The sequence below is a fragment of the Pseudophryne corroboree genome, chromosome 7 (assembly GCF_028390025.1).
Source record: "Pseudophryne corroboree isolate aPseCor3 chromosome 7, aPseCor3.hap2, whole genome shotgun sequence".
NCBI lineage: Eukaryota > Metazoa > Chordata > Amphibia > Anura > Myobatrachidae > Pseudophryne > Pseudophryne corroboree.
The window spans coordinates 94857736-94874078 of record NC_086450.1 but is presented as its reverse complement, the minus strand read 5'-3'; the positions used below and the strand labels follow the sequence as shown (position 1 = coordinate 94874078).

Here is a 16343-nt window from a genome sequence, read left to right as displayed (position 1 = left end):
TTTTGGTACCACGAAAAGGTTCGAATAGTAACCTGTGGTTTGCAAATGAGGAGGAACTGGCACAATGACCTGTGCCTCCACCAACTTCTGGACAGCCTCTTGTAGGACAGTTCTGTCTGCCAGTAGAACTGGCAAGCCTGATTTGAAAAATCGGTGAGGAGGGAGATTCTGAAATTTCAGCCTGTATCCCTGAGACACAATATCTATCACCCAGGGATCCAGGCCGGACGATACCCAGACGTGACTGAACTGTCTGAGTCTCGCTCCCACTGGCCCCACCTCCAGGCCGCACGGTCCACCGTCATGCGGAGGACTTTGATGTACCTGAAACAGGCTTTTGTTCCTGGGAACCTGCAGCAGCAGGTTTCTTGGATTTAACTCGACCTCTCCTAAAGAAGGTATTGGACGGTTTGGCCTTTCTAGGCTTGTTAGGCCAAAAGTACTGTGATGCTGATGAAGAGAAGGATTTCTTCAGAACAGGTGCAGCTGAGGTAAGGAACGGAGACTTACCCGCTGTAGCCGTGGATATCCAAGCATCCAAAGCTTCCCTAAAGAGAGCCTGACCTGTATAGGGTAGGGACTCCACACTTTTCCTAGATTCCGCGTCGGCTGACCACTGGCGCAGTCACAGTCCCCGATGAGCTGAAACAGACATGGAAGGGATTCCCGCAGCCATGGAACCCAGGTCTTTCATGGATTTTACCATAAAACCTGCTGAATCGTGAATGTTATGCAAAAACAATTCAACATCACCCTTATCCATCGTATCCAAATCCTCAAGTAAGGTGCCTGACCACTTTACTATAGCCTTTGCAATCCATGCAATAGCAATAGTGGGACGTAATATGGCCCCCGATGCGGTGTACATTGATTTAAGTGTATTAACAATTTTACGATCAGCCGGCTCCTTTAAGGCGGTAGATCCCGGGAACAGGTAAAACCACCTCTTTTGAGAGTCTGGACACAGATGCGCCAACAATTGGCGGGTTTTCCCATTTTTTTCTATCCTCCATAGGAAAAGGGAACGCCACCTGGACCCTTTTAGGGATCTGGAATTTTTTCTCAGGGTTTTCCCATGCTTTCTCATATATAGCATTTAATTCCTTTGACGCGTGGAAGGTTAGCGAGGCTTTCTTATTTTCAGTGAAAAAAGCCTCCTCAACCTGCTCAGGTGTGGTATCATTAATATTCAACACATCCCTGATAACCTCTATCATCAATTGCACCCCCTTAGCAAGAGAGGCAGACCCCCGCAACACATCCCCATTACCGTCTGTGGTGTCAGAATCATTATCCGTGTCATCTTACATGACCTGAACAAGCGCACGTTTGTGGGGGTATATATCGGAGCGTCCTGAGGTACCAGAATCGGGCATATTCATTACTTGCAACCCTGTCTGAAATCTGAGATTTCCAAGATTTGATAGAGGAAAACCACTCAGGTTCCCTTGCTGGAATCTGTGCTAAACCAGTGCTATCCTGATGGAATGGGATCATCCTGGGAGGACATATCCTCCGCAGCATATGACACAGTGTCCCTGGACATAGCTAAAGGAGACCACCAAACACTCCACACACACATAGGGAAGGGCAGACAGAGTTCCCCCCCCAATAATGGCAAGAGAGACACAGAGATTGGATCCAACCCACACACAGCACTTCCAACCAAAGGGAGACCCCTTGTCAGCGCTGACTGTGCACCTTAATAGGATACACAGTCGTATTGCAGCCTCCCCCCCTTCTACAACCACCGGGTACCGTTTACTGATAGCTGGAGTTGCTGTGGAGGGACCTGTTTCTCCTGATCAGCGCTGTGCAGGCAGAAAAATGGCGCTGAACGCAGCTGAATCCGCTCTCAGGAGAAGCTCCGCCCCCAAAATAGCGCTGTCTTCCCGCTCTTCCACTGATTATACTGGCCTGAGGATTGAGTGTTGGCTGAGATCCGAGAACAGTGTAGGGTGTAGCGCTGGCTCAGGGCGCCCCTCACAGTGATGCACCATGTACCGCTGAGCCTTCCGGAGCGCAGTTAATACTGTGCTCCTACCCTGCTGCCGCCATCTTCACACTGACCCCCCGCTTGCTAGGGGGTGTTGTTGTCTCACTCGCCACCGATTCTTCAGCTCTGTAAGGGGGTGGCGGCATGCCGCTGGGTCGAGCGATCCCCTGCGGTGGGGAGCTCAGTGTCCTGTTAGCAGAGTAAGTGGCTCAGACCCCGCAGGGCGGACACTACTCCCCCCCTTAGTCCCACGAAGCAGGGAGGCTGTTGCCTGCAGCCTCCCTGTAAAATAATAAACTCTAAATAAAACTTTTCTAGGGAAACTCAGGAGAGCTCCCCTAGCTGTGACCGGCTCCTCTGGGCACATTTTCTAAACTGAGTCTGGTAGAAGGGGCATAGAGGGAGGAGCCAGCCCGCACTCTCAAACTCTTAAAGTGCCAATGGCTCCTGGTGAACCTGTCTATACCCCAGTGTAATAATGTGGACCCAAGCATCCTCTAGGACGTAAGAGAAAATATATTGAACAGTAGGGGCCCGAGTACTGACCCTTGCGGTGTTCCCCTGAATACAGTGACCCAGTTGGAGAACATCCCATTAACCATAATTCGCTGTTACCTATTATCCAGCCAATTACTTACCCAAGTACAAATGGTGTTTCCTATGCCTGTTACCTATTATCCAGCCAAATACTTACCCAAGTACAAATGGTGTTTCCTATGCCAAGCTCTTTTAGTTTGATAATGAGTCTCTTGTGAGGCACTTGTATCGAAGGCTTTGGCAAAGTCTAAATATACCACTTCTACTGCGCTGCCCCGGTCAAGATTATCGCTCACTTTTTCGTAGAAGTTAAGTTAGTTTGGCATGACCTGTCCCTCACAAAACCATGCTGGTTCCTAGGTATCCAAATACTCCTGTATGCTATCCTTTGATATTCCCTCCCTAATTTTTCACACTACTGATGTTAAACTAATCGGTATTCAGGGGTAGATTTATTAAAATGCCGTTTTTGTTCGTTATATGCAGGGACCCGCTACACCATATTATCGTGGTGAAGTGGGTCCTCTTTTCCGGTGCATTTACTAAGCCTGCTGTCTTCTTAATGGGAGTCCGTTATCTCACCCTTCTGGGATACGCGTCCTCCCATAACGTCCGTCTCCCTCGGCCGCAGTTGTCACTTCCGCGCCTGCACCGTACATTCACTCCCAGCGTACCTTGCGGGAGTAATGCTGATGCATGTGCGGTTTGTTTTGCTGGACACTGGAGCCCTTGTATGTTATACTTTATAACAATAAAGTTTATTGAAAGACACACAAAAAAAAGGAACTGCTTGGAGACCCGCAGCGCCGGTTCTGTGAGGCGAAGAGGAACAGGGTAGGAGTGACTAACGTTCGGGCACAGCTAACAAAGTTAGGGAGCTGATCTAACAGATAGAGGCTCCGAACAGGCAGCGGCAGCATACCACCCCAGCCTTCAATAGCGCTTCGCCAGGTTCATACATCAGGGGATGCGCTATCTGCGGCATATAACGTGTGCAGATAGCGCATTAGCCCAAAAAAAAGGATCATAAATCTACCTCATAGTTACCGGGATGAGTTTTGCTTCCCTTTTTAAATATAGGCATTACCTCTGCTATACGCCGGTCCTTTGGTATCATGTCTGTTTTAATTGAATCATTAAAAATCAAATACAGAGGCCTTGCTAATTCTGAGTGAAGCTTCTAAGAACCGTTGGGTGAAGTCCACCTGGACCCGGTGATTTATTAATCTTTATTTTGTTTAGTCACTCACGCACTACTCCCTCACTCAAACAAGTGCTAAGCAACGGTACGTTATCATTACTTATGTTAGTCGTTTCTTTTAACATCAGTTCCTCTCTAGTAAACACTGATGAATTTATTTTTTTTATATTTCTGCTTTTAGTTTGTCATCATTTGTCAATACTCCTAATTCTCCTCTATTTTAGCTGCTCTGAATTCTTTTTTGCGTTTCTTGTTACATTCCTTGTAGTTGTGGAGTGACCCTGCCTTCCCATTTGATTTAAAAGCTTTGAAAGCACATCTCTTTTTATCCATTTCTTCCTTAACTTTCTTATTAAGCCACATTGGTTGTATTTTGAACTTTTGTGTTTGCTGCTCATGGGAATGAATTTACGAGTATAATTATCGAGCAACCGTTTAGAAGCATCCCACATTTCAGCGGTGTTCTTACCATTGAACAAAGTATCCCAGTCAATTTCCTTCAGTGCTTGTTTGAGACTGTTGAAATTTGCTTTTCTAAAGTTAAAAGTCTTTGTTGAACCCTTATAGTGGTTTTGTTGAAAACCAATGTCGATTGTGACCATATTGTGATCGCTGTTTCTCAATGTCTACCCTACTTTAGTATTTGATATTATCTCCACATTATTAGTTAGTACTAGGTCTAGTATTGTACTGTTTCTAGTAGGCACCTTGATTAATTGAGGCAAATAGTGGTCTTTTACCATATTTAAGAACCTTTTTCCCTTAGCTGTAACACATGATACATTGTTCCAATTTATGTCAGGGTAGTTAAAATCCCCTATAATTATGACTCCCCCCCCCCCAATCCTGCTGCTTTTTCAGTTTGCTGCAATAGTTGAATCTCCTCAGTCAAACTAATGTCAGGTGGTTTGTAGCATGTGCCTAATATTAGCTTTTTAGTTCTTGATCCCCCACATGATATTTGCACCCACCGTGCCTCCATGTTACCTTCTGTTCCCTCATAGATCACCTCCTTTAGGTATGGTTTTAAGAATGGTTTAATGTAAAGGCATACTCCTCCTCCTTTTTTGTTAGCCCTGTCTCTCCTGAACAGAGTTTATCCCTCCAAACTTGCTTCCCAGTTATGTGAGTCATCCCACTATGTCTCCGTAATACCTATAATATCATATTAGTCTTTTAAAGCAATAATTTCTAATTCCCCCATTTTACCTGATAGACTTCTTGCATTTGTTAGCATACACTTTAGTTTAGTTATTCCCTTTTCTTTACGCTTTTTTGCTGAAATCGTATTCTTGTTTAAATGACTATATCTTGTTTTACCCTTGTTGCCTGATTTTCCCTTCCCCCATTCTCCACCCCCATTATACTTAATACATACCTCATTACTGCTCTCGCTGATCGTCCCATTAAATCTTCCTATTCCCTCCCCCCAGACACCTACTGTAGTTTAAAATCTCCTCTAACCATCCTTCCCCTCTCCTCGTTCAGGTGCAATCCATCGCGGCAAAAGAGATGGCGCCTGACCAAGAAGTCTGCGCAGTGTTCCAGTAATGTGTAACAAAAAAATTACAACGTTTATGGGTCTAATTATTAAAGGGAGAATTTCCATAAATCTTGCAAAAAATTGGTATTTTCTTCAATTTCAGGAATCCCCGATTTGGGATAATGCAGGAGGCAATGGCCATCACATTGCATCACTGATAGGGGCTATTATAGGTACTCTCCTGTAATAGCTGCCCCGTGCAAGGCATGGAGAAGCTACAGTAGTTGAAGCATATTTAATACGGACAGCCAGCAGTACTTGTTCCACTGGCTTTACCCCTATGCTGTTTCCATCTCAGAGGCCTGTTGCCCTGAAAGAGGGCTAGGTAATGGCACTCGAGGATATTTGTGAGTAGCAGCCCTGGGATCAGTCCCTCTCCTACTAGACAAGCTGTGCTGCTCCATCTCCTCCTTCTCCAACTCCTTCTCACACAGAGGAACGTATGACCCTCTACACCAGAGGTTCTCAAACTCGGTCCTCGGGGGCCCACACAGTGCATGTTTTGCAGGTCTCCTCACAGAATCGCAAGTGAAATAATTAGCTCCACCTGTGGACCTTTTAAAATGAGTCAGTGAGTAATTAATACACCTGTGCACCTGCTGGGTTACCTGCAAAACATGCACTGTGTGGGCTCCCGAGGACCGAGTTTGAGAACCTCTGCTCTACACACTGAAGAACCCATTTTGGCCTGCATACAAGGTGATTACTTTAGCAAATGTTTGTAATGGTGGTGGCACTCTGGACACTTTTGTTGAGTGGTAATGTTGAATGTCTGACATCCAGAGAGATAAACGTTGCCTAACCCTTTCCTAAGTAATTGGGACTTAGGGTTTTACACATAAATATTTTTGTCCTTAAAACTTGGAGCCATACAGTATGCTTAAAATACACAACATTATATATAAAAATTATCCACACTGCCTTTATCATTCCCCTCCTTGTACAGCTGTACCCTGTTCGGCAGTGCTCCTGCTATTTTGAATGTACTATAGCAGTTGGCATTGGATACAATGCAGGAAATTGCTCTCTGCATACGCAGTAAAGGGCTGATTCTGCCACATACACAAGCTTGAGCCTGGATAGTTGGTGGGGTGTGGTACATTTTGTCAACATTCATCATGTGGACATCAATGACGTTGACATGTGATTGTCATGGTCATAATGTCAGCGTGCTTGGCATGTCGACACTAACCACTTCAACATCCATTGTGTTGACACAGATAAAATGGTGACATGATTAGAATGCTGATAAAATATCCCTGGTGGTCTAGCTGTAACTTGCTTGGTGCGGCAGCTCCAACTGGGAGAAATGATGTTTAACTGGCACTATACTGGGAGACATTAAGCGTAACTGGCACTATACTGGGTGATGTGTAACTGGCACTATACTGGGGGCATTATGTGTAACTGGCACTATACTGTGAGACATTATGTGTAACTGGCACTATACTGGTGGCATTATCTGTAACTGGCACTATACTGGGGGCATTATATGTAACTGGCACTATTCTGGGAGAAATTATGTATAACTGGCACTATACTGGGAGAAATTATGTGGGGGCATTATGTGTAACTGGCACTATACTGGGAGACGTGTGTCTGGAACTATACTGGGTGACATTATGTGTAACTGGCACTATACTGGTGGCATTATGTGTAACAGGCACTATACTGGGAGACATTATGTGTAACTGGCACAATACTGAGAGAAATTATGTTTAATTGGCACTATACTGGGTGACATTATGTGTAACTGGCACTATACTGGTGGCATTATGTGTAACAGGCACTATACGGGGAGACATTATGTGTAACTGGCACAATACTGAGAGACATTATGTTTAACTGGCACTATACTGGGGGACAGTATGTGTAACTGGCACTATACTGGTGGCATTATGTGTAACAGGCACTATACTGAGAGACATTATGTGTAACTGGCACTGTACTGGGAGACATTATGTTTAACTGGCACTATACTGGGGGACAGTATGTGTATCTGGCACTATACTGGGGGCATTACTTGTATCTGGGACTATACTGGGGGCATTATGCGTAACTGGCACTATACCGGGGGACATTATGTGTAACTGGTACTATACTGGGGGACATTATGTATAACTGGCACTATACTGGGGGCATTGCTTGTATTTGTCACTATAGTGGGGGCATAAAATTAAAAATATTCTGAAATACGGAATATTCCGTTATCCAAAATGCTTCTGGTCCCAAGCATTTTGGATTAGGGGTACTCCACCTGTAAGGCCCACACAAGACTTAGGGGGTGATTCAGGGTTGATCGTAGCTGTGCTAAATTTAGCACAGCTACGATCATCCACACTGACATGCGGGGGGACGCCCAGCACAGGGCTAGCCCGCCCCGCATGGCAGTCCCTTCCCCGTCGCTGAAGTATAAAAGCATCGCACAGCGGCGATGCTTTTGCACTTCAGGAGTAGCTCCCGGCCAGCACAGCTTTTGCGTGCTGGCCGGGAGCTACTTGTCGCTGCTCAGCTCGCAGCGGCTGCGTATGACGTCACGCAACCGCTGTGGCCCGCCCCCGGCACAGTCGGGCTATGCCTGTGTTGGCTGGACCGCGCCCATAAAACTGCGGGCAAATGCCACCGCGCCGCCCCCCTCCCGCCCAGTGACCGACTTTGCCTGTCAGTCAGGCAGAGGCGATCGCTAGGCAACGACAGCCGTCACATGCGCACTTCTGACCTGATTGCTGCACTTCGATGAATGGCAGCGAGCGATCAGGTCAGAATGACCCCCTTAGACCTTGATAATTCGTCCCAGTTAGGATTTTGAGTTTGACATGCCTAGCCTAAACCGAACCCTCCCCTCCCGTAGCCTAAACCCCCCTAGTGCCTAACCCTCCCCTTCTGTAGCCTAACCCCCCAGTTCCTAACCTTCCCATCCCATAGCCTAACCCTTCCCTCCAGCAGCATATCCCCCTAGGCCTCTGCTGCTGGTCAGTGCATAATATTGATATTTCACATGTCCACATTGTGCAGGTGCAGACAAGTTCAGTGCAGACATTTCAACAACATGATATCAACATTTCTGACTACATTCCACTTGGGGGTGTTCTAAAGCAGGCCGAGGAGGGTAAGGGCGTGTACATGCAATTGTGAGAATATGCACAGCAGGACAATGACACGTATATGACTAAGAAAGGAATATTATATGTTGAAGATCTGGGACAGGCGCAAATAATAGATGAGGATGTCCCCAGCACTAGTGAACTGCTTGTGACTGGTGATTTCTTTAGCCCTCGTGCATATTATTATAATACTGTGTGCGTGATTAAGCAGAACACAAGAAGAGGAGTTATTTCTAATGTACTACGGAGGGTTTAGTGATGCAGAAAATTCAATGCATCTGTTGTAAACAAAATAAATGGTTAAAACATAGGTAGAAAAAGAGATTGTTACCTGATTATCTTCAAGCGTCTCTATCAGGTCCTCATCTGATTTTAGCAATGGTGTTCCGGTGGCAGAATGCTTCTCGTAAGAGAACTGCATAGTGCTCCAAGTATGGTTCATCTCCACAAGGACCTGAGTCAATAAGTTAGTAGGAATGATTTATATCATTTTTTATGGAGTTGATTATTTTGTTGTCACTACAGGTTTTCTACTAATGGTTATGACTATAAGGGGCATTTACAAATTATGCAGTGCAGTTTATCATAAGCTGTTTTTTTGGGTTCACTACGATCTGCCGGCGGCCGGGCTCCCGGCAACCAGCATACCGGCGCCAGGAGCCCGGCCGCCGGCTTGCCGACAGTGTGGCGAGCGCAAATGAGCCCCTTGCGGGCTCGCTGCGCTCGCCATGCTACGGGCACGGTGGCGCGCTACGCGCGCCACACTATTTTATTCTCCCTCCAGGGGGGTCGTGGACCCCCACGAGGGAGAATAAGTGTCGGTATGCCGGCTGTCGCGATCCCGGCGCCGGTATACTGTGCGCCGGGATCCCGTCAGTCGGCATACTGAAGACCACCCGTTTTTTTAGGGTTTTTTTTTTACATTCATGTGACATCATACCCTGACCCACCTGGGTACTTCTTCAGCTACACTGTGTTAGTACAAGCAATGCTTATACTGAGCTCAGCACTCATGTGACAGGAACTTGTGACGTCATGATGTAATGCACCCAGGGGGTGGAGCAGCAGGGTACTGCCACCCTGGTACGGCACAATGTGGAACTGCCTTTTTTTCCCTAGGCTAAAATAAGCAGGGCTCTTTTAGTATCTATGTTGCTCCAACCTTCACCTTCTCCAATCATTCCTACTTTTAATAAGTAGATTAATATATAATCAGACTAGCTGTTTTACCCGTTCTAAGCACAAGAGTTTCTGATTTTCACGGTTGTAAATATAAATGAGTGTTAAAAATTTGGTAACTCTATAGAGATGTAAATTTGAGACGTCTTAATGTAAGTAAATATTAATCCTTGGTTCTTGGCGTTACCCGAGCAGCACCCGTAGCAGATACGGTAAAAAGTGACAGGACCATTTTTGTAGTTTATGCAATTCTACCCACTGGAGGTGCAATCCACATTTTGATCCAATTGTCCATTTGGGCGTTATCGTTCATGCAATGCATTGGTAATGTTATCATTATGTCAACCCCCTTTTCATCCCCTTAGGGGAGGTTTATTAAAATTCTAATTGCGTAGTTTTCCTATTTCCCACCTGATGAATACCTATGTTAAATTTCAGCTTCCTAACATATCGGGAAGTAAGTGAATTAGCGATGAGTGAGTGAGTGTGTGTGTGTGTGAGTGAGTGAGTGAGTGAGTGAGTGAGTGAGCGAGTAAGTGAGTGAGAGTGAGTGAGAGTGAGTGAGTGAGTGAGTGAGTGAGCGAGTAAGTGAGTGAGAGTGAGTGAGTGAGTGAGTGAGTGAGTGAAGGCTTTCACATTTATATACATATATAGATGAATGTAGTTTAAGCATTTACTGTTTACTTTAGACGTGCAGGAATCACTTTTATCCCATTACTGTGTTTTCACTGTCAGCAAAGTATCAGTGACTGTTACACGAGTCTGTTTCATCAGTGACAACCTACTTTTTCTATTGCCATTTCCTTCACAGCCTTGTCCACTATGTTCTTCACCTCATCCTCCACCCTATGTAACTGCAGGGCCAAGAGATCCCCAAGGACAGTGTCTTCATTCATTACAAATCTTACCTTGGGGATAAAACACAGCGTCAGTCACTGGAGAGAGGCTGTAAGGATGTGACACAGGAACAGTGAGACAGTGCTGAAATAAATGTACAGTACCCCGGTTTTGCTCATTAGCTGTAACCAGTGTCTCATCCGGACAGCAGGGTTCTGCAGCTCATTCACTGCTCTAAGTGAAGTTATCAGATTTTTAACAGTGGACTCCAGACCCAAGTAGACGTCCCAGGTTCTTATCTCTTTATCTAATGTCTTCATTTCCTAAGAATGGGAAAGCAAGTAACTCAATATAAATACCATTTGGAACGTAAGATACACTGCACTCCAATACTCTATATAAGTTACACTCTAGTATCCCTGCTAATTTGACGTGTTACAATATAATTCTTTACATGCACCATGTTTTCCTTACTTTTATTAAATCCCGGAAGGAAAAGATGCAGGTGGTCAGCGATAGGGGCAGGGCTGGGGTGGTCACATCATTAGACTCCACCCCCTCATGGGAAAATTGCTGCAATTTGCATATATTTGCATACGGGCGGGGCCAAAATTACACATTCATAGAAATGTGTCACTAGACCTCGCCCTGCCTTGAGGACCATGAGATTCCATATATTAATCTCCCCATTCTCCCTACATCATTAGGAAGTGGGTGGGAAGAGGAGGGGTGCCCCTTTTTCTGGGGCTGTGGGGGACTACCCGCAAATCGTGTGTCTTCTGGGAGAATAGGCAAGTATGACTTGTACTGGTAATATGTTAAGCAATGTAGTAACTGATGGTCTTGCCAAATCTAGATAAAAAATCAGAAAATTACTTATATTCCACTTTAAAATGCAGCAGTATTGTCAACACAGTGGGGTTAGGTCTGTCAGAGGCTGAATCAGTGTAAATGCAGTTTATCAATTCACTAGGTAGGGTAAATTTACGAAGCGACAGCTTATGGATGCAGCCGCTTTTCGGCATGTCTAACCGTGAAATTTTAAAATGGCAATCATGTTTAAAGCAAGACACGGCATGCTGGATGCAAGAGAACCACCAGCAACAGTATTCTCTTCTCCGTACGTGCCCGTAATAGCACGGAACTCTAGCTACATGCCCACCAAACAGATCTCTTGCAAGCAGCAGAAACATGGGCCCTCATTCCGAGTTGTTCGCTCGGTAAAAATCTTCGCATCGCAGCGATTTTCCGCTTAATGCGCATGCGCAATGTCCGCACTGCGACTGCGCCAAGTAAATTTGCTATGCACTTAGTAATTTTACTCACGGCTTTTTCATCGTTCTGGCGATTGTAATGTGATTGACAGGAAATGGGTGTTACTGGGCGGAAACAGGCCGTTTTATGGGCGTGTGGGAAAAAACGCTACCGTTTCCGGAAAAAATGCAGGAGTGGCCGGAGAAACGGAGGAGTGTCTCGGCGAACGCTGGGTGTGTTTGTGACGTCAAACCAGGAACGACAAGCACTGAACTGATCGCAGATGCCGAGTAAGTCTGAAGCTACTCAGAAACTGCTACGAGGTGTGTAATCGCAATATTGCGATTACTTCGTTCGCAATTTTAAGATGCTAAGATTCACTCCCAGTAGGCGGCGGCTTAGCGTGAGCAACTCTGCTAAAATCGCCTTGCGAGCGAACAACTCGGAATGACCTCCATGGTTGATCAGAAAATCCATTTTCACAAAGAGAGGTCCGGCCAACATCAGCCCGAATTGCCTGGATATATGAAAAATTAATACATTTGCTTCTGCACATGCACAGCTTGCTAAAACGTGCTATTTGTGGCCATATATGGATCTGAATCTGAGACTGTAGCGGCCCCATGCCTCTACAATGTATGTGACAGGTGCCATTGCTCATCCCCAAGTGTTTTGCAAACCTCCTATGTTTATATTCCAATTCTTTGTTTCTTCCTTTCTTTCTGAAACCCTTTAGGGTTGATTTGAGTTGGGATAGAAGCAAAAATAAAGCCAGTTACTTGTGTGAGCTCCAGCTCGCAGCTCCTCCCAGGCCCTTCCAATTGAGCTGGCCGGGTGAATAAAATAACCCACCCAAATCTAACTCTTTCTGCACATGTAATATCTGCCTCCCCTGCAGTGCACATGGTTTTGCCCAATTTCTAAAAAAAAATCCTGCTGCGATCAACTTGGAATTACCCCCCATGTGCACTGCAGGGGAGGCAGATATAACATGTGCAGAGAGAGTTAGATTTGGGTGGGTTATTTTGTTTCTGTGCAGGGTAAATACTGGCTGCTTTATTTTTACACTGCAATTTAGATTGCAGATTGAACACACCACACCCAAATCTAACTCTCTCTGCACATGTTATATCTGTCTCCCCTGCAGTGCACATGGTTTTGCCCAACTGCTAACCAAATTCCTGCTGCGATCAACTTGGAATTACCCCCCATGTGCACTGCAGGGGAGGCAGATATAACATGTGCAGAGAGAGTTAGATTTGGGTGGGTTATTTTGTTTCTGTGCAGGGTAAATACTGGCTGCTTTATTTTTACACTGCAATTTAGATTGCAGATTGAACACACCACACCCAAATCTAACTCTCTCTGCACATGTTATATCTGCCTCCCCTGCAGTGCACATGGTTTTGCCCAACTGCTAACCAAATTCCTGCTGCAATCAACTTGGAGTTACCCCCTATGTCACTGGGGCGAGAACCCCTGAATTTCTCTATTCTGTCAGACATCTGGTTAATAAACAGGTCACCTCAATAATGCTTTTGCACTTATAACAAACACAACACTTTCAGTACAGTGGTCTCATCAACAGTGAGTTACTTTATCTATAGCTTATATAACATATCACAACAGTGCGATTAATACTAGTATGTCCCAATCACTATTTTAGACTAGCAATGGTATACCTTTTATTACTAACACTTGCAAGTGTGTGGTAAACAAAACCCGACCTGTGCACAGGGATTTAAGTCTCTATTTCTATAAATAGGGTTTACACCCACAGTCACTGTCCCATTCACTGTTGCTGGGCAGCAGAATCTGCCTTTGGGCAGGTACCGTATATACTCGAGTATAAGTCGACCCGAATATAAGCCGAGGCACCTAATTCTACCACAAAAACCTGGGAAAACTTATTGACTCGAGTATAAGCCTAGGGTGGGAAATGCAGCTCTAGCCGTACACAGCCCTCAGTGCCAGATATGCCCTTATACTGCCAGATATGCCCTCATTACTGACAGATATGCCCCCACAGTGCCAGATATGCCCCCACACTGCCAGATATGCCCCCACACTGCCAGATATGCCCCCACACTGCCAGATATGCCCACAGTGCCAGATATGCCCCACAGTGCCTGATGTGCCAGATATGCCCTCATGCTGCCACATATGACCCTCATGCTGCCACATATGCCCCTCATGCTGCCACATATGCCCCTCATGCTGCCACATATGCCCCCTCATGCTGCCAGATATGTCCCCTCATGCTGCCAGATATGTCCCCTCATGCTGCCACATATGCCCCCTCATGCTGCCAGATATGCCCCCTCATGCTGCCAGATATGTCCCCTCATGCTGCCAGATATGTCCCCTCATGCTGCCACATATGCCCCCTCATGCTGCCAGATATGCCCCCTCATGCTGCCAGATATGTCCCCTCATGCTGCCAGATATGTCCCCTCATGCTGCCAGATATGCCCCCTCATGCTGCCACATATACCCCCTCATGCTGCCAGATATGCCCCCTCATGCTGCCAGATATGTCCCCTCATGCTGCCAGATATGTCCCCTCATGCTGCCAGATATGCCCCCTCATGCTGCCAGATATGTCCCCTCATGCTGCCAGATATGTCCCCTCATGCTGCCAGATACGTCCCCTCATGCTGCCACATATACCCCCTCATGCTGCCAGATATGCTCCCTCCCCAAGTGCCAGGTATGCCCCACAGTGTTGTTACTTACCCCTCCGTCGATCCCGTGCTGTCTTCTGGAGGGACACAAAGCGCGCAGCACGCGCCTCTCCTGTGTCCCTCCTGCATCTTCGGCGGCCGCGGCAGGTCTATTAAAGGAAGTGCCGGTTCGTGATCAGAGGTCACGAACGGGTACTTCCTGTAATAGAACCGCCGCTGCTGCCGCCGGAGATGCAGGAGGGACACAGGAGAGCCGCGCGCTGTGCGCTTCGTGTCCCTCCTTCACACTGCTCTGCCTCTGCCTGTCACTGACTCGAGTATAAGCCGAGGTGGCTTTTTCAGCACAAAAAAAAGTGCTGAAAAAGTCGGCTTATACTCGAGTATATACGGTAACCCAATGTTAATATGAGATATGGAAGGGGAGAGGGGAGACATGTATCTTTGTAATAGCCCTGGCTCAGTTCTGTGGTGACAATGCTGATGCCCAGTGTCCCTGGCTCAGTTCTGTGGTGACAGTGCTAATGCCCAGTACCTTCCCGAGTTGCCAGCTCCAGCTGGATGTCGTGATCCCTGACACACAGTATCTCTTGGTCACTGTAGTCTCGCCCGCTCGGCAGCTGCCTGTGCGTAGTAGGCCTCTGTGGAAGCGATCGCTGCCTGGCTGTCTTTAAACCTGGGTCACGCTAGTGTGGGCGCTATCAGTAGCGGCTCTTTCCACGGGCAAGCAGGCTTTTTGCCCGGGGCGCCGCTACCCTGAGGGCGCCGCCGTGGCAAGAGCCGCTACTATTATCCTCCCTCCCTGGCTCCCGGCCCCCGGCTGCAGCGAGCGCCGTGTGCGCCCGCTGCAGCCGGCATCGCTGACTCTGGCTAGAGGTCAATATTGACCTCTAGTGTCAGTGCGGCACTGCTATGGGAGAGACGTCATGACGTCTCTCCCATAGAGAGGAGCCGGCGCCCGGAGACAGCAGAAGCAGCAGAAGCATCAGTCCGGAAGCAGGAGCGAGGCTGGTAAGTATTGTGATTTTTCTTTTAGGTTTCAAAGTGGCTACAGGGGGCACATACTGGGGGCACATCTACAGGGGGCACAACTACTGGGGGCACATACTGGGGGCACTGCTACAAGGGGCACATACTGGGGGCAAATCAATTGGGGGCACAGCTACTGGGGGCACTACTACAGGGGGCACTACTACAGGGGCACTGCTACGAGGGGCACAACTACAGGGGGCACAACTACTAGGGGAATAACTACAGGGGCACTGCTACAGAGGAAAGAACTACTGGGGGCAAGTTTACTGGGGGCACAGCTGTTGGGGGCACAACTACTGGGGGAAAATCTACAGGGGGCACAGCTACAGAGGGCAAATAAACTGGGGGCACAGCTACTGGGGGCACTACTACAGGGGCACTGCTACAAGGGGCACAACTACTAGGGGAACAACTACAGGGGGCACTGCTACAGGGGAACAGCTACTGGGGGCAAATTAACGGGGGGCACAGCTGCTGGGGGCACAACTACTGGGGGCAAATCTACAGGGGGCACAACTACTCTCGACCCTCCCCTATGAAGCCACGCCTCTGTTTTGCCACGGGGGGGGTGCCAGTGGAAACTTTCGCACTGGGCGCCGCAAGGTGTAGAACCGGCCCTGGGTGCTATGCGTTGCCGCACTCAGCTCTGCCCCTTGCCCTGCTCTGGGAACAACGCTTCTGCGTCACTCCTGCTCCGCGCCACGTGTGTCCGCACACTGGCCCTCCTGCACGCTCTCCACACTGCAGCTCCTGTTTCCTCCTCTGCACACGTGATGTTGCAACTCCTCAGCTCACTCCTCACACAGGTCAGGGGTTTATCAAAATAGTGGGCTTTTCCCTTGCTGCTTCAGAGCTGAGTCTGCCTTCCCTGGGTCCTAGTGCCCCTCTTTTTCCATTAACCCTGTGTTGTCAGGATCTTGAAAAGTCTGAGGGAATCTCTGATGTCTCTAGGGCAGAGGTTCTCAAACTCGGTCCTCAG

General features: G+C 47.4%; 1 protein-coding gene across 4 annotated transcripts in view; it reads right to left on the bottom strand.

The window, feature by feature from the left end:
- Window positions 1-16343, bottom strand: part of LOC134944673 (dynein axonemal heavy chain 11-like) — a 697358-nt gene that overhangs the window by 573705 nt on the left and 107310 nt on the right. For 3 of the 4 annotated variants that reach the window (XM_063933444.1, XM_063933440.1, XM_063933442.1), the window contains 3 exons: window positions 10562-10720; window positions 10346-10468; window positions 8713-8835 (listed from right to left, as the gene is read on the bottom strand). In XM_063933444.1, the coding sequence (XP_063789514.1) occupies window positions 8713-8835; window positions 10346-10468; window positions 10562-10720 (405 nt within the window). Of the gene's footprint in view, window positions 1-8712; window positions 8836-10345; window positions 10469-10561; window positions 10721-14387; window positions 14465-16343 lie in introns of those variants that run through there. The other variant, XM_063933441.1, reaches the window with a different exon arrangement.